Source organism: Peromyscus leucopus, chromosome 10 (assembly GCF_004664715.2).
Source record: "Peromyscus leucopus breed LL Stock chromosome 10, UCI_PerLeu_2.1, whole genome shotgun sequence".
NCBI lineage: Eukaryota > Metazoa > Chordata > Mammalia > Rodentia > Cricetidae > Peromyscus > Peromyscus leucopus.
This window is the reverse complement of record NC_051071.1, coordinates 36786240-36812596: the sequence shown is the minus strand read 5'-3', so window position 1 is coordinate 36812596 and position 26357 is coordinate 36786240. Positions and strand designations below refer to the sequence as shown.

General features: G+C 39.8%; 1 protein-coding gene across 5 annotated transcripts in view; it reads left to right on the top strand.

Moving 5' to 3' along the window:
- Positions 1–24318, top strand: part of Kcnip4 (potassium voltage-gated channel interacting protein 4) — a 1082012-nt gene extending 1057694 nt beyond the window's left edge. For all 5 annotated transcript variants that reach the window (XM_028865923.2, XM_028865927.2, XM_028865926.2 and 2 more), the window contains 5 exons: positions 592–662; positions 15713–15820; positions 17998–18102; positions 18712–18774; positions 22853–24318. In XM_028865923.2, the coding sequence (XP_028721756.1) occupies positions 592–662; positions 15713–15820; positions 17998–18102; positions 18712–18774; positions 22853–22900 (395 nt within the window). In that variant the 3' untranslated portion in view covers positions 22901–24318. The remainder of the gene's footprint in view (positions 1–591; positions 663–15712; positions 15821–17997; positions 18103–18711; positions 18775–22852) is intronic.
- Positions 24319–26357: the final 2039 nt, after the last annotated feature.

Sequence of the window (26357 nt, the reverse complement as noted above, 5' to 3'; positions counted from 1 at the left end):
TTTCAGGGTCTACAAAATCCTCTACATCTTAACCACCAGAAGCTGCTTAAGTTACCACTTAGGCAGGAGCCAAATTTATTGGTCATGGGACAAGCTCAGAATGTTCCTGTCTCATATCTACATCTTAGTGACTATGTGGCATTGGTAAAGTCCTCAACCACTTTAAGTCCAAAATATTTCTCTGAGCTATAAAAACAATGGCAATAATAATACAGGGGTATTAATGATATCACTTCATTCATGTCTCATTATTTGGCTTTTTACTTCTTTACTAATGGAGATAAAATTTTGCCAAGCACCAAGCAATGTCCAGACATGTCTCCATAATCTTGGCATCCACCTATGGCACCATCATTACTCATTTCAGAGTTGAGATCAACATGAACGATCTCATATTTTGACATTAATCCTAGCCAGGGGCTCACAGAAAATATCACCAAGGGCCTCAGAATGTAGCTCATTCCTATAAATCTCAAGTTGCAGTTCACTAAAGAAAGAGGGTGGGCAGCAGAGATCAAATACACAAGTTGAAGAAAATGGGGTGGGCTATAGAAATACTAACTAAATGATATCCCTTTTTCAATGTTTCAGACTCCACAACATATGCACATTTTCTGTTCAATGCATTCGATACAGACCACAATGGAGCTGTGAGTTTTGAGGTAAGCCCTAAACTCTTGTTCTACCATTTAACTTAGGACACTCTGAAAGGGATTTTGATCTTTGTAGCAGAAAAGTTAGAGGTTAATACTTGCTCATTTTTGAAAGGTCCAAAAACACCCCCTTCCTCTTTATTATGTTACAATGTAGTTGTTCTTATCTTTCCAAAGTTGGAAAAATTACAACCTACATTTAGTGTGCTTTCGAATATGTGCTATCTGTTCATGCATGGCTCTCCTCAACAGCATGAGGACAATCCCAGAAGGCAAATGATTTATCTGACATTTACTGTTATTTACTGTGGGCTAGTATTTGGACATAAAGACATGATATACTTAATCTCTGATGCAGAAGCCTAGTAAATGTAGAGTAATGCAAGATATTTAATACAAAAATGCTGCCTTCACTAGCCCCAGAGTTTGCAATGAAATAAAAAATGTTAAGAAACCTACAGCAAAAGCATGCAGTGCTCTTCATGAAGTATGGGATATGATAACCTTAATAAAAATGTGTTCTCTCTCTCTCTCTCTCTCTCTCTCTCTCTCTCTCTCTCTCTCTCTCTCTCTCACACACACACACACACACACACACACACACACACACACACAGAGAGAGAGAGAGAGAGAGAGAAGAGAAGAGATTAGATAGATAGATAGATAGATAGATAGATAGATAGATAGATAGATAGATGTTTACTCTAGCAGGATAGAGGTAACAGTATATTTAAGTGTGGTTGCTAGGAGAATAAATGGAATATGCACTTGGGATAGGTGTCTGTGACTTTTACTTTTGTTAAGAAAACTGGGAGAAGAATGTTTTGTTGACAGATTTGCTTACATTCTGAGTGACTGTATTTTGTTTCTGGGCAAATTATCTATTATCTTAATTTGTAATTTCAGGGTCAGGGAAATGATAGACAGACAGACAAATAAACAGGCAGACAGATACTAAAGCGTGTGCATTGTAGCATTTAGGAGGTATATTATTTAGTGAATATATTTCCTATTTTGAGGGGGTGGAGGAGGATGAAGCTGACACACATGTAAAGAAATTTTAATAAGGACCCTGACAAAGTAAGTGAGATGATGGAATGAGACTAGACAGGAAAAGGAACCAGAGGCAGAAGGGACCGCAACAGCAAAGCTATCTGATGGAGAAAGTAGCAGAAGCAGTAGCAGTTGATCAAGGGAATACAGGTTTGATAAGGGAAGCATGAGGCAGAGTCTGGGTGGAGAATATCACCCTGGGAATAAAGAGAAAACATCTGCAGATCTTCTGGAAGATGGAATGCAAGTATATGAGCCAGAAGAAAGGGTTGGGAAAGGAAGCAAAGGCCACATCTCAAGCAGGCTGCCAACCAAAGAGGTTGACGACTATGTTGTAGGACATAAGGACTGCTGAGGAAGTTTCAACAGGGCTGTTCATGGTGCCAACTATGTTCCTGAAACTAAGAGTGCAACTAGAAGCTACTTATTCTAAGAGTCCAGACAGGACCTGATGAAAAACTGAACTTCAGTAAAAGCCTTTGAGATGGGGCGAGAGATGAATTCGAAATTATTAAACATGAACATTACAGAATTGTAACCATCTGACATGTTTAGGAGGGAAAACAGTTTGGGCTTGGACAACACTCTGAATACAAGGCTACATGGAGGCAGGCTGAAGAAAGAAAGGTGGATTGTTGTAAACAATCAATGGTGCTAGAGTAAAATTTCCAGAATACCATGTCGTATGTACAGAATACTCTGTCCTCATGAAGACCTCAGGTCATGGGTTTGAAAATTCTGGACCAGATATATTAAACCTCATCTTACAAAACTTTACCAAGAAATATCCTAAGAAGAGAAGGGCGGAAGGTGCTAGTGATTGAGGAAGTGTGAACCAGGAAGTCAAGGCAGGATGAACAGGGTTATCCTGGATGCAGAAACAGCAGTTACTGGGCCAAAGAGCAAAGTGTAAGGGTGTCCTAGATCTCCTGAAATACTAGTTCTAGTGACAGCTTAAGACTTCTTGAGGGGAATGTCTTATCAGGTCTTATTCTATAGTGCTAATACCAGCATAGCCTCAATACACCTATATTGAAATTGTAAAAATCAATAGTCTAATTCACCTAATTAGAAAAATCATAGTAAATTACAGAGAATGGCAGAGGCAAAAACTACTAGGGATTTTATTACTAGAAACAATTTGTGTATTGGAAACATGATATTCTGCTATCGGTGTCTCATAGAAGTTTACGTTCAATTTTGCATGTACATTAACCTATTGTCAACTCTGTGGGATAATACATAACAATGCTTTTATGATGTTTATATAAAACACCAGTAATTATAATTAGGGCTCATTTTAATTTGGGAGGTTAGCTGTGACAGTTATATGTGATATGCATATAGGCATAATGCCTTTACTTTTACTATAAACTATTAATTCCATGCATGTCAATAAATAATGAAAATCAAATTTTAAAATGAGAAACTGTAGTTATATTTCTAAATGAATTAGCTACCTGGAAGGTATCTAGAAGATAGAAATGGCTTGGGAGGGAACACACTTTTAATAGCAACAACCAACAGCAACAGATTATTATGATGTTGAGATAAATGGAAAATGGAAGATTGATAGTATTTGCTTAAAGGTGAACGGCAGAATTAACAAGTCAGAAGGGACATGGTTTTGATTATGACTGGATCCAACCTCCTTCTTGCTGCCAAGTAGCTGTGGAACCCTAGATTTAGTATTTAAACCCTCTAGGCCTTAGTATTCATATCACTACAACCCCAGCAGTGACGCAAATTCACAGGTTAGCATACAAATGGGAAAATTATAATAGGAGTAGTGGGTTTGGTTCTGAGCCTGCCACCAAATAAATGCTCAATATTTATTAGATTTTTAGCTATAGCATTTATTACTTTAGGCGTTTTCTAATAGAGATAATTAATTCCGGCATTTATCATCACATCACAATAGATGACACAGTAATCTAGAATAGTTAAGCATATTCAGGCAAAGACCTAGATAACTACCCTGTGACATTATGACAGATTTTTATCTCATTAAAATAACATTTACTGAAGTAAGTGCTTGCTTAAATGTTAGTAACAATAGCTACTCGATGATAAAATAAACCCATGCTTATTTAGCTTTCATTATTTTAGGCATTATATTGAGTTAATCACATAACATTAATTTCTGTAACCCTTCTGTGTACTATGGTTATCTCCTTTTAGCAAATGAGCAAGGGGAGTCACAAAGTTACATATCTTGCCATGGTGATGGAGGTGGAATGTATAACACTCAAGATTCAAACTCAAGCTGCCTGGCCTCAAACAGTGGTTGGCACACATATAGTTCTCCAATTTCATATACATCTTGCACCTGAAATCCCCATAGCTGGCTGATTTTGTCTTTAAAGAGACTTTATACTTTAGAATTATAACAACATAAATGAATAGATAACTGATAGATAATGTCTATACATATAGTGCATGAATAGTATTAATGTCTCTAACAAAGTCTACAGTAAACTATAATCAAATGTGATTTATATATATATATATAAATATAAATATATATATATATATATATATATATATATATATATATATATATATCCGACAAAATATGATAAAAGCCACAGCAGCTGTTGGCAATTGCTCTCCATGTACTCAGTGAGCACATGCTTGGGCTGTTCCCAGACTCTCCTGTACTGAGGTGGGGTTTAACTGAGGTTTTATAAACAGGGAGTGGTGGGAATAATTTTCTATCCAATCTCCTCTGTGGAGATTGCAACATCAAGTATTTCAGAAGACCTTTCAGCATATAGAAGGTACCTACATTCTTGATGAACCAGAGACCCCTTTGCTTTATTTCATGGTGTATAAGTTATAAATTATCCCTTATTTTGCAATCACTGATAAAGCTTTCAGTATCTTTTGATTAATGTAATAGATGGTGATAATATGTAGATAGGTAGCTAGATGGTAGATAGACAGAGGATATATAGGAGACAGATGATGACTGATAGATAAATTGATAGATAATAGGTAAGAGATAGATAGATGATAGATATGTTGGTAGATAGATAGACAGATATAGATATAGATAGATAGGGAGAGAGAGAGAGAGAGAGAGAGAGAGAGAGAGAGAGAGAGAGAGAGAGAGAGAGAGAAGCATGTTACTTTAGTTCAAGCTTTGGCACTAGGATTCCCCAAAATAAATTTATAGCACTAACTTTCAGCATCTCTCCCACCTCCCCAATATGTATTCTTTAGTTCATAATTTTTAAATTAATCAAACAGAAAATGAAAGATTTGTGCACTTCACTATATATTAGAGACAAAAACCATGATGTATGAAAGAAAGGCTGACTTGTTTAGTCATTTGGATAATTGAGAGGGAATCAGAAGTGAATGTTATTCATCTGCAGCACAGTCTCTAAAACCTGGGGTCTTAATGAGCAGCCAGAAAACTGTCCTGTAAAGTACCAAATATTTTTGATTTTGCAAATCAGGCAGCCCATTACAGTCCATTCTACCAAACACAATCACTACCAGGTAACTCACATTGCTGAGAATTTCCCAGATTGCTCATGTTATTGAAGCTGAGTTGAAATGTTCTTTCTGTCAGAATAATTCTGAAACACGTACAATTGCTACTATAGGTAATTGATGAGTTAGAGCTGAAAGGAAATGCTATTTGTAGACAACTCAATTCCCATGGAAAATGATATGATCGGCACCCCCTGGAGGTAGGCAGTCGAGGCATTGCCCCAAACTAATAGCTCTGTTATTCACAGTGTTGACAAAAAATATTTTCATACAAATATCAGTTAAGTTTATGGAAAAACTTTCTAGATGTGCCATTTTGCTAAATGGCATAGCTATTTTCTTTGAAATGTCAGGAGGGAGTTATTTTAGGCAATGTTTTTTATTGCTATAGAATTCCATTTTTATCAAATGTATTAATCTTTCTGTTTCATTCACACACACACACACACACACACACACACACAATTTCTTCTTGGTACAGAATTATTGTTGCTTTCTAATCATTCCAGGGGCCTCTGCTCTCACCAAAGGCATCCCTAGATATTGGTTAGCTTCATTCATTCGTTTTACAAATACCCCTCAAGCACACTATGTGCCAAACACCCTTCGGCATGCTAGAGGCAGCAGTGAACAAAATAGGAAAAATTGCTTGCCATGGTGTAAGTTGTGCCCCCCAAGCTTGTGACTAAACTCTGTAGACTCCCACCTCTTTTCAGTGTGAGGCTTCCTCACCTGGGCCCCGTGCAAACATTCTGTGGATTCTCCAGGACTGGGGTCCTGCTTCATGTAGTTCAGCTTCTCCTGTCATCCCATAACTTCAACTTCCTCCTTTACTAACATCAGAGGTCCAACACCTCCTGGCCCGGATGCTCTCCCTCCATTTCCCGTCACCTCCAAGTGCATGTCCTGTGACTTCCTGACGGCAAAGGCCTTCATAGTCAATGAAATTTTGGAAACAAAAGAGCATAACAGGACAAGAGAAATATACATACAATGACCATCTATAACTGTTCCCATGGACTGGTGACTAATCTCTTTTTTTTAATTCCTTCTATAATAACTGTTTAATATTAGCTGTTTTGCACTTACATAAGAATGCAGATAGCACAGAAATCCCATGTGACATGCAGTTTCCTCTGTTGTATCATAGTTTAATCCAGTATGCTTGCTCCAGTTCATGAATTCATATGGGCATATTAGTATTAACTAAATTCCATGCTATATTCAGATTTCTTCGGGCTTTACTGGATGTCGTTTTTCTGACCCAGTACCTCATTTAAGATGGCATTTCGTTTAGCCCTGCCCACATTTCATTTAGACAGCATGTTGTTGCATTAGACTCTTGTTAACACTGGTAGTTTCATAGGCTTGCCTTGTTTGTAACCAGCTTGACAGTTTTGAGGAAGTATTGCTCAGGTATTTGGTAGAACGTCCTTCAGTTCAGATTTGTATGATGGTTCGCTCATGATTAAACTGGGGTTATTGGTTTGGGAACTGAAGAGCACAGCAGAAGAGGGATATTTTATCACATAGAATGAGTTCAGACTGTCAAAATGATTTATGACTGTTGATGCTGACCTTGTCTGACTGCCTGAAATGGCATTTGTCAAATTTCCTAGTAGAGTGTCTCCCCATTTGCAAAATAATGCTCTTTAGAAAGAAGTGATTTGTGCATCAAGCACATGTAAGGGCAGCACAGGAGGTAACTTTGTCATTTGGAAGTCTGCGTGGACAATCTGTCCTTCTGGCTCCAGGAAGTAATCAATAAATGCAACACTTACTTGTATCACTATGGGCGCACGGGTATTTATTTTATATCTTGCATTAAAAGCTGCTGTGACCCTACTTAAATGGTGCTCACTCTGTTCTATTGTAGTCAAGTGAAATGTTTTGCTTGGTTCTGTTGTCCCTTTGACGTACCTCCATTTCAAGCTATTGAGACTAAAATGTGTGTCTAATGAGTATAAAAAATTATGTCACACAAAAAATTTTCAGTTCTAGTAAGGTCAAGGGTTATGGTTATAATCTGTTCAGTCTCCATGATTTGAAATCAGTATGTGTGGCTCTCAGCCTGAGATTGTGACTGGACATAGAACTATTATTTGAGAGCCCCTTTTAGCTTTTCCTGTCTTCCAATAGCTTTTATATCAGGACACATATACACAAACTGAGTCTGCTGACTTTTTAGAAGTCCATTTTCTAATTTATTCATTCATTAATTCATGTAAAGAATTATGAATTCCTGCCAGTCTATGGTAGTGCATGCCTTTAATCTTAGTACTTGGGAGGCAGAAGCAGGAGGATCTCTGTGAATTTGAGGCCAGATTGCTCTACAAAGTGAGTTTCAAGCCAGTCAGAGCTACACAGAGAAACCCTGTCTTAAAAAACAAGAACAAACAAACAAATAAACAAAACTATGAATTCCTGACACCTCTAAATGTTCTGTAATGTCACTTGCAAGAAACTAAAGTGGAATGGAGCCTCTCCTTCACATCACCCCACAATTTTCTCCTACAGAGCCAGCAACGATTGTGAAGCACATGTTTGTAGCTTGATAATCTACATGACCAGAGGCCTCGGCTTCAGTCCAAGCAAAAAGGGAAGCCTGGAATTTGAATCAGATGTCTGGTTCAGCTTCCAACACTGTTGTTTCAAGCTCTGTGCTGTGATTCTGATTCTGTCACATCCCTGAGCACCCATCCATAAAGTAAATACAACAGGACAGTATGCATTCCTCAGGCAACATGAGCAGCTGGTATTATCCAACACAGAGAGCTGCTGACCCAGACAGCCCTCACATTAACAATCTCTAGTCATTATTACACTTAATTTCTGTGTCTTAGGGCCCCTTACCCACCAGTTCCTCTTTCTTATGAAAATAAGACAGAACTATGAGAAAGAGAGAAAAACGTTTGCTGCAGAATCATTTCTAAAAAGGAAACATTTTAATTAATTTACATATTCAACAATAGGAAGTTCTGAGAGGAGTTGTTTTTATATCCATGTCACTGTGCAATGTGCAAACTTCAAATTGAAGCCATGGAGGTACTGAAATTAGAGTTCAGTGACCATAACATGTTAGAAAAATGGTGAAGGGAAAATGGAAGGAGAATATCATCACAATACCTTTAAGTTCTGGTCCATGGTTGTATAAAATTACATTTCCATTAATGTGTGCTTGTATCTCTCTGTGTGGTGGTGGATTGCTATTTGAAACATGATTCTTGGGGGCAGGAGCGATGACTCAGCAGTTAAGAACACTGGTTGCTCTTCCAGAGGACCAGGGATTCAGTTCTCAACACCCATATGGAAGCTCACAACTGTCTGTAACTCCAGTTCCAGGGGATCCAATTCCCACTTCTGGCCTCCAAAGGCCAGTGAATGCAAGTGTTGCCCAGACATACATGCTACAAAACACCATATCATAGAACAAAAAAGAAATCTTTTTAAAAATCTGTTTAAAATGTGATTCTTACTGTGATTCCAAACATTCAGAAGGCATGTCACTACATTATTATATCAAAACAGAAAATTACTCCTTTTTGGTAAATATGATACATTTTTTTCTGAGTCAACCATACAATTACTTCAATGATGTCATGAAGGATTTTTAGTGATGTGGCAAAATACTTGTAATAAATTAAACATACCAAATAATATGTGATGTGGTTAGTAAATATTTAAATGCAACAATGAGATATTGTGCACCATTTTATAGATCATATTTAACATGTGCATATGGTAAAAATATATACAATATCTATAATGTATTTAAGATAATATTATGGCTTTTATTATAAATATATGCTCACATATATGTGAGAAAATATAGAGTGGAAATATTTAGTATTAGTAGATGTTAGACTTATGTGTGCTTAGAGTATTTTCCAGTACAGTTTTTATATCATTATGTATTATATTTCTTATTGTATTTATTGTACACATTTATGAATACTGTTTAACATTTATCATATCCTTAAAGGTCACCAGCAAGGTTAAATCAAAGAACTTCTAATTTAATTTATTGTAGCTATAATCACGTTCCAAGGCACTAATTCTTTTAAAAAGATACTACTCCACCTGGAAGGTCCACACAGGCAGATACCTCCTGGAAGACCTAAGCAGCAAGGCCAGCTATGCTGCCATCCAGTCTCAGACCCAGCACTCTGAGTAGGTCCAATCCAACATCAACTCCATCATCAAGTTGTGTGAAGGAGCTGGTCCAGCAGAACCAGATATCATTACCGTATAGGGCCACCCCCAGCACTGTAGCCCACCCTGCTTGCACTGCTGGGAGACTGAGGGCATGGGTAGTGGTGCTGCCTGGAGGCCACAAGCACAAAGTCCACGATGTGTGGCAGCCTGGAGCTCTCACATAACCTGCCCCCTGATGCCCTGCCTAGCTGCAAGATCACTCTGAATCTGGACACCAGCAGGATAGCCGTGATGAATCTCAGTGATGGTCCAGTATTTACAGTGCTTCATTGAACCAGACCAATGACTGCTTGCAATGAATATTTTCATGTAAACCTATTTGGGCAACAATATACTGTACAACACAATGCAGTTTCCAGTGTCATTTCATCAAAAGAATATGTAATGGAGAGGTGGAAAAGATGGAAGAACAGAGTGGTACATTGTGGAGGCCCACAAAGGTTTCCTGGTGAGATCTGAGCTTGCTTCACCCAGCAGGGCTGCATTAAGATGATTTCTTGACCACATGTGTAGTTACCAGGTGATTGGAAAGGGTCTGCACTTGGCTGAGATGGGGGAGGTCTTTTGCTCCACCCCTTGGCATTCCTATAAATAGCCCTTAGAAGAGACATGAGGGACTGGTGGCTAAGGATTCAGGTCTTCCCGGGGCTATCCTGTGTTTCTATCTGTTTCTCTCCCCTCTATCCTTCTATCTGAATCCATTATCCCTCACTCCTCAAGAGTACCCTGGGGGAAAACATGGGCGCTGGCCTCCTAGCTGGCCTTCCACAGTGCTTGCTCTGTGGAGAGACATGGAACTAGAGCTGGCAGCGACAGGAGTGAGAGAAAGACAAGGTCAATGGTGGGTTTGGAGGAGTGGTGTGCAGCAGCCTGGAGCTTGTACACATGCAGCTCATTAACACGCTGCCCAGCAGCATGAACACCCTGGCTCTGAGCAATGACATGACATCCAAGATGAAGAATGGTTCATTTTCCGGATTGGACCTCTTCAAAAGACCTCCTTGGTCCATGCTGCTGCCACAGGCCATGTTAAATTCTGAGGTTCACGTGGATGTCCATCCATGTGGAGGTACATCCACCAATGTACCATGGTCTGGAGGCCATGTCAATGTTGGAGATCCGTGCTTCCACAGACGCCAGGGGGATGCCCTTAATCTGTGCTACCCCAGGAGGAAATGTTAGTGTTCATGGTCCAGGTTGCTGCAGAATGTCATGATGGGATCAGTGGTCCTATGGTAGTTGGAGGTTGTGTTGATGTGCCTGGCCATTGTTGTGGAGGTGCAGGGGTGTGACCCATATTGCTGCCTGGTCATGTTAATATCTGTGGTGTGTGCTGCTGCCAAGGTCTATGATGGGCCCTTGCTGCTACTGGGGGCCATGTTGATGTTCATGGTCCATGCTGCCATTGAGGCTATGTTGGGTTTGGTGTTGATGTTGGTGGCCAGTAATACCACCAAAGGCCAGGTGAATGTCCATGATCTGTGCTGCCATCCAGGGCCATGACTGTATCTGTGGTCCATGCAGCAGCTGAAGGTTGTATTGATATCCATGCTCTGAATTGCCACCAGAGACCATGTTAAGGTCCATGGTCTATGGTCTGTGTTCCTGAAGAAGCCAACATTGATATCCGTCATCTGTGTTGCCACCAAAGGCAAAGTGAATGTCCATGGTTTATGCTATTGCCAGAGGCAATGGGCTGAACTGCAGCTGGGAACCATATTAGTGTCAGTGGCCCATGCCCCCAGAGGCCATGTTGATGTCTATAGCATATGCTACCACTGAGGACCATGATGATAGCTATGGTCTGTGCTGTGGCAGAGGGCCATGTTGATGTCTGTGGTTTGTACCACCACCAGACAGCATTCTGAGGTCTGTGGTACATGCTGACACTGGAGGCTATGTGGATGTGCATGATCTGTGCTGTGGCCAGAAACCATGTTGAAGTCTATGATCCATGCTCCTACTGACCATAAAGGGCAAGGAAGCTACATTTGCAGTAGTATTGATGACTGGAGATTCACAGTTAAAGAAAGTGTAGACAAATTCTAAATGGTCTTATTAAATAAAAAATTCAGAGCCAGAAATTGGGGTTAAAGCCTGAGAGAGATCAGAGGAATAGGAATAGCCACAGCCAACCTTACCTCACCATCTCCGCAGCTTCCAAAAACAAGATATTTCCTGTCTACCCACACCTATATGCCTTGCTGTTTTGCCATCTGATTTGCTCTCTCTATCCAGCTACATGACTTCCTCTTCCTGCCCAGCTCTGTCACTTCCCAACTGTCTGTACAGACCTCTACACCTCCATGGTTAACATGGAATTTAAGGTGTGTGCCACCATGCCTGGCTCTGTTCCCAGTGTGGCCTTGAACTCACATAGATTCAGACAGATCCCTGCCTCCCAAGTGATAGGATTAAAGGAGTGTGCTAACATTGCATGACTCTCGTGTTTACTTATAATGACTGGCTTTTTCCTCTGATCTCCAGGCAAGCTTTATTTATTAGAGCACAAATAAAATATCACCACATTCTTCCTTTTTTTTTCTAAAATAAAAAATAAGTTATAACTAAAATAACAAAACTATATATAATACGTAAATAACTACACACAATATATACAGGCAATAAATACATCAACAATGTCTAGTCCATTTGCATTTGACAAATTCAGAGAAAATATTCCATTATCTATCCTACTTTAGTGAGTCCAAAATGTACCTCATTCACTATCTTGTATTACCAACAGAAAACTATCTTATGATGTCTTTCAATATTACACACTTAACACTCTTAGTGGGTTTCTTTTGTGAATTTCTTAACAAGGAAAACTGTAACTACAGCTGTCTAATTGTCAACTCCCTCAGAGCCCTGAGGAGGAAATAATATTACCTAGAAAACAGGAAGTGCAAACAAGTGACTTCCAAAAAAATGTGAGTTATGACATAAACAGCCAGCTTCCTGGACAGTCACCCAAGGTTTCTCTGCACATTGGGGCATCATCTTTGGCCTACAGGCTTAGTGTATGTGACAGACTCATTGTGAAGTAGGATGGACACAAGACCTACATCTCGACCTCACATTCAGTACAAGGATTCCATGTACCAGATAAACTTGAATTCAGGATTTTGAATTCTGGACATTGCTAGTATTGTTGGAATTTAGCTGCCCATTCTCCTCAGCTTGTGGGTGGCATCTTCTAGGCAAGAAAGAGAGATATAAGCTTCTGTGACAACTTATACTCCTATCTCCCACCCACAAAAAGCAACAGCCTAGACAGGAAGCCATCAAAGATAATTCTTAGAAACTGTGGTAAGGATGTTGAAGTGTAGCTTTTCATAGCTGATGGCTTCTGGCAGGGGTATGGGTGAAGAAGGACTCAGTTTTCTTTAATGGCTGGACACTGAGACTTTGACCATGCTCCAGTGAGTATATGGGCAACACATATCAGACCTTCTTTCTCCTTTTTTTTGAGGGGAAGGACACAGGAGGGGGTATACCTGGAAGGACTGGGAAGTGAGTGTGAGATCAAGGTTCATTGTATGAAATTCCCAAATAACATTATGTTGGAAAAAAAACAAGACATTGCTATGTTTCAGTCAAAATAAGTAAGTCATCTCTTCTATAGGATAAAGCTACACTATAATCTTGTTAAACATATGCATATATCTGTATATAAATATATAGACATGCAGATATAATTTTACACATATTCGTGTCTTTAGTCCCAAGCAAAATGTAACTTTAGATAGTTCCCGAAATTTCATCTTCCAAACATTTTAAGTAAGAGTACAAGTACTGTGGAAATTTGACCTACTTAAAAGGTCATGTTAGAGAAAATCAATACTTTATAAAGTTCCTATAAAAACATGCAAGGTAAACAAGTCACAGCATACACAAATATATTAGTGACTTTCTGCACCAAGTCTGTCACCTTTGTAGCCTTTAGTGAGTCATTTAATGTTTCCCATCTGGACTTGGTTGCAGCCAAATCAAGATGGGTCATTCTCAGCCAGGGTAGTCTTTGACTGATAGAAGTTAAGGATAACTAATCCTCTGGGTAACTGTGTAAAGGGCTGTCAGATGAAAGAAAGCTCGCTGCTGAGCAAGACCAGGTTATTACCATGTCAGACCTTGCTGTCTTCCAGAGAAGGATCTACAATAGTCATACTTTTGGTTATGAATGAGTATATCAAGTATAAAATAAAAGCCAAATATAATACAGAGAGAGGAGGGGGAGAGAGAATCAAATTGGGCTCTAAAAACCTCCAGCAGAAATCATTCAGTTGATTTAGAATCATTCAGAAGTTGATTTAGAATCATTCAGAAGCCTCCTTAAGTCAGGTAACTGAATGTCCTGATAGGGAATCCTGGGCAGAACAGTGTCCCCTTGGGCAGGGTGTCCAAGTATAAGGACATGTAACACCAGGAACGTAGTATCATCAAATTGAGAGCATATAGACATCCAGCAGAAACTGACTAGGGAAACTGAGGTCATCAGCAGTAGTTTCTATTCTTTCCCCCACAGGCATTTTTATAACACAGGATAAAGAGCAGTAATCCTGTTGGAAGTGGTTTAGCTCTAGCTATCTATCTTTTAATAAAAAGATAATTTTACTCTTGGGCTATTTTGTTCTCCCCCACTCTGTCACAGAGTTGGGGCAGGAATCTATCTCCAGCAAAAGGACCTTGGACCATAGCCACTGTTTAGTGTACGTCTGTTCAAGATGCTTAGAACTTTAAGAGGAAGGTATGCATGAAAGGAGTACTTTCCCTAATAGCATTAGAAATCATCGAATAACTGGTGACAACAGTGTGATCTTTATTGGCTCCCAGGAATGACTCTGACTGCACACTAAGGCTGGCCCAGTTTGTTAGCAAGATGCTATCGGCAGCCCTTGGACTTGGCGATTGACTGTTCCTGTCATGCAGGAAAGAACACTTCTAACTTTGTTAGCATTCCCTACAAGAGTCCAAGAACCTCAGAATCACTCTTAGACCTGGACTAGGTTCAGTGATCTTTCAGCCACAAATCTGATGCTCTTGGCCGGAGGTGACAGGCCATGTCCCATCACTAGAGCCAGGGATGGTCTTGGACTCCTCTATTGCTGCCTGGACAACTAAATAGAAACAAAGCCAAATGGAATATCCCTTTTACTAAGAAGGCAAGGAACAAGAGTCCTCATTTTGTTAAAGAGCTCTCTTTCTGTATTTCATTTTGGATAAACTGAGGGAAAATTCAGTGCAGAACAGTGTACTAAGCTCTCATTTATATAAAGAAAAGGGGAGTGCAAATAAATAAATATATCATGCATAATGACAAAAATTTGTTGGAATAGAAATAGCTAATTTCAGTTTGGGAATGGGGGCACTTTCCACCAGACATCTTACATAAATTTTAATTTGTGAACTATATGTATGCCAACTGCCCCAAAGGCACCACCAAAGAAAGAAAAACACTATATAAAAACTGGGACAGGAAAACAGCAATAAAATGATGGAATGCAGAAAAGGAGAGGGAATTCAAGTTCACCCAAAGGGCAGCTTTTAGATTTCCCTCATTTTTTCATTTCTATAAAGAGATTATCACTCTTGAGTTTATCACATTGTAATACTGATATTACTTTACATAAAAACAAATACATGTGAATTTTCTCTGGTTAACCTGGTTCCCTTCCACCGTGGTCAAATCCATTGAAATATTACCTAAGAGTTCCACAGAGTACAGTTTCATGTCCAGTGCCCTCTCCGGGGACTAGTAAAGGTATCTTAACTCTTTCAATCATCATAAAATCTTTGTGAGGGATATATTGTCCTCATTTTTATAGATATGAAATTAGAGTTATGGGATGCTAGTTTGCATCCAGGCACTGTGGCACCAGTTTTTTCTACAATTGCCCACATGCCAATTATAGCTCAACTTCTACTTAAAGAGCACAGATTATCTGCTTCTTATGGATAACCTGCATTTCTTACTCATGGATATTAATTTTTCTCTTAAAAATTGTGTGTGTGTGTGTATGTGTGTGCACGCACACACATGCATACTCTGCTATCTAGGTACTCATGCATAAAGGTACAATTTCTAGTATCATGGTTAATTTAACTCAGTTTCTAATTAGATGAAGAATAGGGCATAGTCCATACTTACCAAGAGCCCTGAGGTACTGAAGACTAAAAACACATCAGTAATTTTGGAAACATGTTCAAAATCCAGAGGGTTGTTAATTTTGCTACCATCAATTAAGAGGGAATTTTATCAAATTCTAACTTCTATTTTTATTGCTTTTTAGGATTTCATCAAAGGTCTCTCCATTTTGCTTCGAGGGACAGTACAAGAAAAACTCAACTGGGCATTCAATTTGTATGACATAAACAAAGATGGCTACATCACTAAAGAAGTAAGACATGGCACACTGATTTGGTTATCCTCCCAGACAGTTTTGATTAACTTCTAAATATTAAACAATTTCAATGATTACTTCAAAAACCACGTTTTAGGAAATCAAAAATATTTCATGTGATGTTGGTAGAAATGGGCTACATTCTAATAAAAAGAAATGCAACAGAAAGGGCACATTTGTAGTAAATCTCCAAAGAAAACATGAAACATATTATTATATCCCCTTCTTCCTGTTGATAATATGGGGAAAGTGGGGATCCTCAGGAATGACAGAGGCCTTCTCATGTCAGGGGGACAATAGAATGAGGGGCAAGTTTCCCAAAAAGTCAACAGCCACCAAAGCTATAGCACCCAATGGCTGCCAGGTATTTCTCTTTGTTAGGGGTGGATCAGGACAATGGTAGGCTCAACAAAAACAATGGAGGTAAGCTAACAATAAAAGACATTCACAAATTAAAATGCTGGTTTATTGACTTAAAACAGCAGGAGAGAAGGCAAGAGATAAGGGATGAGGGAAGATAGTCACCCTTAGTGTAGGATTCCAATAAGACTGAAAGAGCATTCTGCTGTAAGCCTGGGTGCCCCGGCCTGCAGGACTTCAATGGGTACTCGACCACCCTAAGGACAGAATGTAGGGACAGGAGAAACAAAGGAAATACACCAAGTCAAGATTCTGATCAAGGTGCAAATTTATTTTTCTCCAGGAGGGTTTATATAGTTCCTGCAGGGTGGGAGGAGCAAGAAGCTGTTATCTGCACAGGGTGGGGTAAGCTAACAGGATGTTTGTATAGGATGTTTACAGGGTGAAAGGGTCAAGGGCTCTGACTCAATGTCCTGTTGCTAGGCAACCTGACTATAAGATGATCTAGTTCCCTGTCTTATGGGGGTCTGTATTTTTCCACTAACTAGAGATTCTATCCTTGTCCCTGACACCTGGGCATAGTTCATGGTCTTAAGGCCTGTGTTTCTTTCTGCATTAATATCTTCCCCAGAGTGAAGCTTTGAACAAATGGTCCAATTTGAGAAAAAGTACTCAGGACCAGTGACATGAACATGCCTTATGAGATACACAGATCTGTGTGTGCCATAGGACACCACTCTTGTGTGCCAGTGTGCCAGGACACCACTGCTTTATTAATCATTGGTTGTCTCTTGGGCTGAGGATACATGGTGTTAGGTTAGGTGTCATCAAGGAGTGCTAAATTTAAGCCTTCATGAATAGATGCACTTCTTGTATATTGGTATAGCATTTGGTATATTCATTGCCTAGGTACCTCAAGATCACTAAGGAACCTAGAGAGCATTAATAATCTTAGTACTTCCCATATGAACTATTTTTTTTTTGTTTTCATCAATACTGAGAACTGAATACAGTGCTAATGTTCTATCCCTTTTTGTGTTTAATACAGCTCATCAATTCTGCCTACATCTTACTTATGTCATATACTTACCTATGTTAGAAACATCTTTTAAAGTTTCACTCATTTTTACAAACTGCTTTATCATGTAATCCATACTCTCAAAAGTAAATACAAATAGAACTGTATCCTCTGCTTAATCTAGGATGGGTTTTATGTCAAATAGTAAATGTGAATATTTAAGTAATTAGATATTATTTTTCCTTTTATAAAATTAAAATGACATGGCAAAAAATAGTTTTTACTTTAAAAGCTAAGGAAATGTTAAGGTGCTTCCTAGTCAAAGTATTTGAATTCATATTCTTGTGTGACTTCTTCAGTTAAAGCCTAAATAAGAAAAAGTGATTTTTAAAAAAAAAAAAAAACTCTGAGAACTTTTACTAATTCGTTGTAATTAATAGTTTTAGTTCTAAATGTAAAATATTTCTAATAAGTAGAAATCAATAAAAGTGTACTAGTTCAGTAAAGCAAAGTCTATACATGTTTTGAGAATTAAAGCATTAAATCAGACTATTCCTTTCCCAATCAAGTGGGAAATCTACTTCATTTCAAAACTGAAATCTCAGTTGATTGCTACCTTTGGATTCTACTGCTTTTGGGGCTGTTTGTTTACTTCTGACAAACCAAAAGGCACCTCATAGAGAACTTAAGAAACAAACAAGCAAATGGACCACTGTGAACAGAGTCTCCTAATGCATCTTAGATGGGCTTCGACACACTTGGTGTGCAGCCTCACATGAATGCCTTTCCATTTCAGGAAATGCTGGACATAATGAAAGCAATATATGACATGATGGGGAAATGCACATATCCTGTCCTCAAGGAAGATGCTCCCCGACAGCATGTGGAGACATTTTTCCAGGTGGGAATGAAAGATGGGAGGGAGGAAGGGAGGGAGAGAGTGAGGGAAGGAGGGAGGGAGGGAAGGATGTCAGTTATGAATAGATTTATTGATACTTGCAAAGCACCTTGATGGGAAAAAGTGGCAAGGAGAATGTTTAATTATAGGGACAGAACAATAGGACACATACTATCTTAATTTCATAATTTGGGCTTTTGAATTTATTATTAAAGACATTTGCCATTCCATAAGAGTCACTGTATCCTGAATAAGCTATTCTCTTATTTCATAAGTGTTGTCATGCAGTTCCTGTTAATAGTAACAAATTCTTGATACTACTCTCCCATTTTATAGATGAAAAAACCAAGACTCCACATTTCCATCAACTGTAGGAATCCTGTCATATTTAGAAAACAGTTTAAGTGACTCATGCTTCAGATTATATGGAAAAGGATACAACCTAGGATGATTTGGCCCCACCATTGTATAATGTCACTAGTTCCTCCTAGCATGGAATTGTCCCACAGAACATATAATGTGCTACATTCTTATCTGTTTCAACCTATTGGGTATGGGGAGGCGATCAAAAGGCAATCCAATATAATGCTTTGTTCTTTTTATTCTCAACAGAAAATGGACAAAAATAAGGATGGTGTTGTTACCATAGATGAGTTCATTGAAAGTTGCCAAAAAGTAAGTAAGGAAAAAAACTATCCCTTTTGTTAACATCAGCTACAGTGAGCACAGCCAATATGAACTGAGCAAAATAGAAATCCAGTGCATAAGCCAAGCATGATAAGGAGACAAACTTCTCACCTGAAAACAAGCAGATTTGCACATCCAATGTGATAGCATGCCTATCCTGAGGCAAAAATTACATGTGCACTCCCTTTGTTTGTAGGAACCTTCAGAGATTACTCATTACTGATAAATAAAAACATAGATGCTGGGTGGGTAGTGGTGGCGGTGCACTTATTTAATCCCAGCACTCAGGAGGCAGAGCTGGAAGATCTCTAAGAGTTCAAGGCCAGCCTGGTCTACAGCATGAGTTCAAGCACAGCCAAGACTACATAGAGAAACCCTGTCTAGAAAAACAATAAACAAAAAGCAAAATCAAAAACATAGGTTTTAATTACTGTTTCTGAAGCTGGAGAGGTGGCTCGGTGGTTAAAAGTACTTGCTGCTCCTCTTAGAGTACTTGAAGTCTGTTCCCAGCTCCCAAATCAGGAAATCTCATAGCTCCATGAAATATGACACCCTCCTCTGGACTCTGCAGACACCTACATGCTTGTGTTCACATACCCACATGCAGATATATACACATATATACATAATGAAGAAAACGAAACTTTACTTTTTCCAAGAAATAGTTCATTTAAAATGCTATGTTTATTTATTGTGTCATCATAGAATTAGAAATCTAGTGCCCCAAACTATGGAAGTTTGTATTGGTCTTTTTTTTTTATTAAGAAAAATTTTTCATTCATTTTACACACCAATCAAAGATCCCCCTCTTCTCTCCTCCTGTCCCTGCCAGTCTTCCCTCACAACCCATCCCCCACTCCCTCCCACAAGAAGGCAAGGCCTCCCATGTGGAGGAACATTCAGTAGAGGCAAGTCCAAGCACTTCCCCCTGCCTCAAGGCTGCATAAGGTGTCTCATCTAGGTAGTAGGCTCCACAAAGCCCACTCATCATGCACCAGAGATGGATTCTGATAGCCAGGGCACCTCCCAAGCAGATCAAGCTACATAACTGTCTCGCCATGCAGAGGGCCTAGTCTAGTCCCATTTGGCGCCACAGCCATTGATCCAACTTTCATGAGTTGCCACTAGTTTGGTTTGTTCACCCCTGCATGTTTCCCCATCATGATTCTGATGCACTTGCTCATAGAATCCCTCTCCTCTCTCTTTGACTGGACACCTGGAGCTCTGTCTAGTGATTGGCTGTGGATCTCTGTATCTGCCTCCATCAGTCATTGGAGAAAAGTTTTGTGATGACAGTTAGGGTATTCACCGGTCTGATCTCTGGGGCAAGCCAGTTCAGTTAATTTAAAATTTGTCTGTGTATGTATGTTGTGAGGAAGGAACATGCCATGGCACACATTTGGGGGTTAGAGACAACTTGCAAGAGTTGGTTCTTTGCTGGACGGTGGTGACTCATGCCTTTAATCCCAGCACTCAAGAGGTAGAGGCAGGCAGATCTCTGTGAGTTGGAGGCCAGCCTGAAATACAGAGTGAGTTCCAGGAAAGGCACAAAGCTACACAGAGAAACCTTGTCTTAAAAAAACAAAACAAGGCCGGGCGGTGGTGGCGCACGCCTTTAATCCCAGCACTTGGGAGGCAGAGCCAGGCGGATCTCTGTGAGTTCGAGGCCAGCCTGGGCTACCAAGTGAGTTCCAGGAAAAGACGCAAAGCTACGCAGAGAAACCCTGTCTCGAAAAACTCAAAAAAAAAAAAAAAAAAAAAAAAAACAAAAAAAAACAAAACAAAAAAAAAGAGTTGGTTCTTTCTTTTCTCATTGTGAGTTTCAGGGACTGAAATCAGGTCCTTGGCAAAGTATCATTGATTTAATATACAAAGACAAAAAGTAGCATTTTGGCTGAACCCAATAATTGTCCCCACTTAGAAATAAGAGAGAAAAATTCTTAGGAGAATTCTAGTAGTTACATGTTGCCTGGAAATCTAGACTTAGCTCACCTTGAGTGATTCAACTCCATGCACCAGTAGAGCTATAATTATAAATAAACACGGACACATGTTTGCTGGGGGTTTCTCCTCTTTTAATGGTTCAATTTCAACTTTCCTGATGCCCACTTGCTTCTCAACTCAACTTTCGAAGTCAACATCTCTGGAAGATTTAAAGTGGTGATATCAACCCACTTAGTGGTGACATAACTCAGTTGGGGGACTGGCATCACCAGTGCTCCAGCTGTGACTCACCCCCAATCCACATTGCTCACTGGCAGTGTTCAACAGCAGTGCAGATGTGCCCTTCAACAGCCCAGTCTGTCATTGTAGCTCATTTCTAAGGAACAGGCTAAGCCGAACCCAGCCACTGTACAATGGTTTTTCCTAACCAGTCATTTCTCTGGCATTCAGAATGGATTCAGTTTTAAAGACTCCCACAGGCCATACTGATTTAGCACTCACTGACAGCTAAAGAGGCAAAATGGCTGTAAGCATATTGATTATTCTCTGTCCTAGAACATGGATATTTGTAGACTTTCTGTGCTTTGGCTTACAATCTACCTAAAATGCCAAAGTTCCCATCTGTTCCGCTTGGATAATATCTTGAAGCTCACCACTGGGGTTCTCTAAAGGAAGAAAACTGATACAATGGATATTTTATATATATGGAGAGAAAGGGGGTTACTAGATTGGCTTACAGAATGCAATTTCAGTAGTTTATGAATTTGTCTCACAATGGAGAGCCTGAGAATCTGTAGCTCTTCGGTCTACTGGCTGCATGTCTACACAGTCTCAATCTGGCTCTGGAGCACAAAAGACTACCGGGGAGCTGCTGACCTTCAGTCTATGTGGAAATTTTGAAGAAGTTGATTCTAATATTAGCAAAGAAATACTATAACAATGGGATAGATCAACTAGGCAGGAGTAAAAGCAAGCAGACAAAAGCCAAGTTTTCTACTTCCATGTCCTTATGCCACCCGCATTTAAAGTGATTCTTCCTGCTTCAAGTAATTTGATCCAGAAAATCTATCCCAGGACTGCCCAGCAGCTTGTTTTAGTAGATCCCATGTGCAGTTAACAACCACCATTAGCCATCTCATTCACTGTTTTGATTCTGACATCATTTGAGAGATACCCTGGTCTAGTACCAAGACCTAAATGAAACATCTTGTAGCTGGAGTTTCCTCTTTGGGTCCTGCCAATCCCCAGCAGTCCCTTAGCCCACTTAGCCCAGCTCTGGGAGCCATCAACTCTCAGAAATAGTGGGTCTATGCTTTTATCAAAGCAGTGTGTAGCCCAGAAACCTCTTTTTGTTTTGTACTAGCAAAGGCTAAATCCACCACACAGCTTAATGTGCCACTTGCAGAGGCCTCATTCCTGCCATAAGGCAGGTCGAACACACACATGCCAGGAACCCACCATAGTAGAGAGTAGGTCAAACATGCAGGCTGCCGCTAACTTGAAAGTGACAACTAGGAACTGTTTTTTGCTCCATTTTAGTATCTTTTTTACTCAGGTTTTAGGTGGAAACTCTTGCCAACACATTGGGCACCATTTGTAGCTTGAGAGTTTTTTCTCCTGTTCCCGCCAACCCTACCGGTCCGAGAGCCCACTTTTAAAATAAACACAGACTCTTACCTTATTTAAACTGTTTGGCCATTAGCTCAGGCCTATTATTGTCTAGCTCTTACTCTTATATTCAGCCCATTTCTATTAATCTATACTTTGTCACATGGGTCATGGCTTATTGGTACCTTACATCTTCCTTGTCCTGGTGGCGGCTCTACACAGTCTCTCCCTTCTTTTCCTGTTTCCTCAATTCTCCTGTTAGTCCTGCCTATACTTCCTGTCTGGCTACTGGCCAATCAGTGTTTATTTATACAGAGTGATATCCACAGCAATATCAAAAGGCATACTCAAGAAAGCATAAAATGGAACCTTGTGTTTATCTGTATAGAATGGAGAACAGACGCATTGGCCCACACAGAGCAGCACAGGAAGGGCAAAGGCCATACTTAGGGGGTACAGCAGTACTTTCCATTATAAACACAGCAGATAAACTCCTTCTGTTTCTCCCTTACAGGATGAAAACATAATGCGCTCCATGCAGCTCTTTGAGAATGTGATCTAACATGTCAGCGCATCCTCACTGAAGAGGGAATGTGAACCTCTCTACACACTTACAAGTTGGAGCCACCACTTCTAGCATAGATTGCTCAGCTTTACACTGAGGCATATTATGCAAACAGCTTTGATTTAATATAAAACAACCCCTCCTAAAAAGATTTAAGTTTTCCAGTTCCAAGTCTGCATCTTCTCCATAACATCACTGGGGTCATGAAATGTGTTCACTCGTTTCATACTCTGAGAATTTTCAAAAGGCACAGAATCTGGAGTAGTTTTGATCCTTAGCCACATATTACTGAGGCTTTCACAGTTCAGTGATTTTAAAACACAAGTAGGTCTTCCTACTCATTTGTATATGTTCAGTCCTGGATTTTAAATGATTTTCTAAAATATTTACATCTGCAATTACTTCTAGAAAGTCAACGAACTTTCATTTAATTAGAATCACCTGCCACTGAAAAATGAATAATTATTGAAATTTAAAAAAGACCAAAAACACAGTCCCAATTTTTATGGCTTCTCCACCTGCTGTTAAAGTCATTAATGTATTTGGCATTTTTTAAAGAGCATCTAAAAAATTAGTTTATTATCAGATGTTAGCATATACCTAAGAAAATTATTTTAGTATTTGTTAATTTTCCATATTAAAGCCAAGGCTCTACATAATCCACGTACCTTTGGACCTGTTCGATCTTACATGTAGACTGTTTTGTATTGTGTCATGAAATAGAAATTCAAAGTGTCATACAAACCAAGGATGTTTACAGACTTGCAAAGGGTCCGGATGTCTGTCCTCCAACACCTAGTGATGCTTATTAGCAAGTAACCCTAACAGCAGTAAAGGGCAATTCTAGCCACCCACAAACTCCCCAATGTTCTCATAGCATATTTATTATAAGCCATTCAGGGATAGAGAATCCTTGACTGCCCCAAAGCCACCAAGAATGAATATCAAGCAAAATATTCTTTGAAAACACCAGTGATTCTATCATATTGGAAATTACACATAAGACTGTATAGAAGATGATTACAAACATTAAACAGTTCATCTGAATTGCATTATGATTTAGCTCATCATAGAACTTAAAGGATTCAAATTCATTTCCGTGATCTTAAGCCAAAACTGTAGAGTTGCCACAGCAGTACTATAGATACACACATCTTCCCTTGGGTAGAAATATCACAAGTACCAAGAGGATACAGGAGGAGAAAATTTGCGACTGTCTGCAACAATAAATCAGGTATCTATTCTGGTGTAGAGATAGGATGTTGAAAGCTGCCCTGCCATCACCAGTGTAGGAATTAAGAGTAGTACAGTACATGTACACTGAAATCTGCCATCGCGTGTTTGTGTAAACTCAATGTGCACATTTTGTATCTCAAAAGGGAAAATAAAAGCAAAATAAAGTGTTTATTACTCTACTGTGTCTGCCATGGGTCTTTATGTTCTAGCAAGTTTTATACTCAATTACTAGATTTAAACTAGACTGTCACTTTCTTTGGGTAGTGCTGCCTACAGAAAAAACTCAAAGCAAGACAGAGGTCAGGCAGCTGCTATAGCAAGCATGGTCTGAGAATGTGACAAGGCACTATAGATCTGAGGAAAGAGTGGACCCAGGACCCAGAAGCAAAAGCCCTGGTGGAGGATGGGCAGGTCTGTAGCATGGCGACTCAGCAATTGCTTGTATTCTTTCAGTTAAAAGCTGTGCAACTATCTGAAACAAGACTTGCCAAGGGGTCAGACAGATGTCTGTGGGAAGAGAACAAGGGGAGTGCATCATCTATCCAGTGTTTAGAAGGCATGTAGCTGCTGCCATATAACACAATGACTGCCTGTCCCCATGCTTTCCAATGTGTGGCTATGGTTAGGATTTGGTGTGGCTTTCGAAGTCCCTGCAGTCTCTATCCTGCCAGGCAGATTGAAAGTTTTACTCCCATTTTTCTATTGCTCTTCCTCTACTCCTTCTTCTTGCAGAATCATCTAGAAGTTTCTAGCTCATCAGAAACTCTGGGCTGTACTGTAGCTACAGTTTTCCTGCCTTGCCCACAGTCAGGACAAATCTTTGTCACCCACCAGTCCCACAGCCGCTCAGACCCAACCAAGTAAACACAGAGACTTATATTGCTTACAAACTGTATGGCTGTGGCAGGCTTCTTGCTAACTGTTCTTATAGCTTAAATTAATCCATTTCCATAAATCTATACCTTGCCACGTGGCTGGTGTCTTACCAATGTCTTCACATGCTACTGATCATGGCGGCAGCTGGCAGTGTCTCTCTGCCTCAGCCTTCCGCTTCTCCGAATTCTCCTCTCTCCTTGTCCCACCTACTTCCTGCCTGGCCACTGGCCAATCAGTGTTTTATTTATTGACCAATCAGAGCAATTTGACATACAGACCATCCCACAGCACTTCCCCTTTTCTTTTTTAAAAAAGGAAGGTTTTAACTTTTACACATCTCCAAAGCCAGCTTAGTATATTTGGGATTTTGGGTGTAGCTTCTCTTACTACTTCCTGCTGGAAGGGGGCACTGTATCTTATGGGGACACAAAGAAAATTTTAGGATCATGGAGTAGTCCGTGAGACTGTATCGTCTGAGCCAGTTGCCTTGAAACGATTCTGGATGTTGGATCATCTGGGCCATGGTGTCATCGGAGACCTTTCAGGTGGTCTTGGCTGGTCAAACCTGATGTATCTTAATCTGGAACAAATCCATAGCCTCTGGCTTTCTGTAGAAACAAAAGCAGAGCCTCTTTTCCAAAGCAACATATTCTTATAGCCAAATTTTGAAGTCAAGGTACCTTTAAAATATACATTTTGGCATAACTCAACAGCTTTTGCAATCAAATGTTTTTCTTCAATTACGAATATCAAAGAGAACATAATCCAGATTCTCTGTGTGGTAGCCATATTTATGTGGCTTATGTTTTATATTACCTTGAGCCTATTGCTTTAAACTGCACCATTCTAGAACTGAAAAGGTGCTGTGGCTGCTGGCTCCTCCCACTTCAGCTTCCCAACATGGCGGTGGTATGTTTTCCGCCAGCTTTGGGAGCCATCAACTCTCAGAAATAGTGGGTCTATGCTTTTTATCAAAGCAGCGTGTAGCCCAGAAACCTTCTTGTTTTGTACTAGCAAAGGCTAAATCCACCACGCAGCTTAATGTGCCACTTGCAAAGGACTCATTCCCGCCATACTGTAGGTCGAGCGCACACGCCAGGAACCCACCAGTAACTCAAACCGGCAGCCGCTGCTCATCTGAGAGAGACAATTAGGAACTGTTTTTAGTTCCGTTTTAGAATCTTTTCTCAGGTTTTAGGTGGAAACTCTTGCCAACTCGTTGGGCACCATTTGTTGCTGGAGGGCTTCTCTCCAGGTCCCCCAAGCCCCGCAGTCCCACACTGTACCCTTAAATTATATTTTAAAAAAACAAGTAACTGAAACACAAACAAGTACTACAATA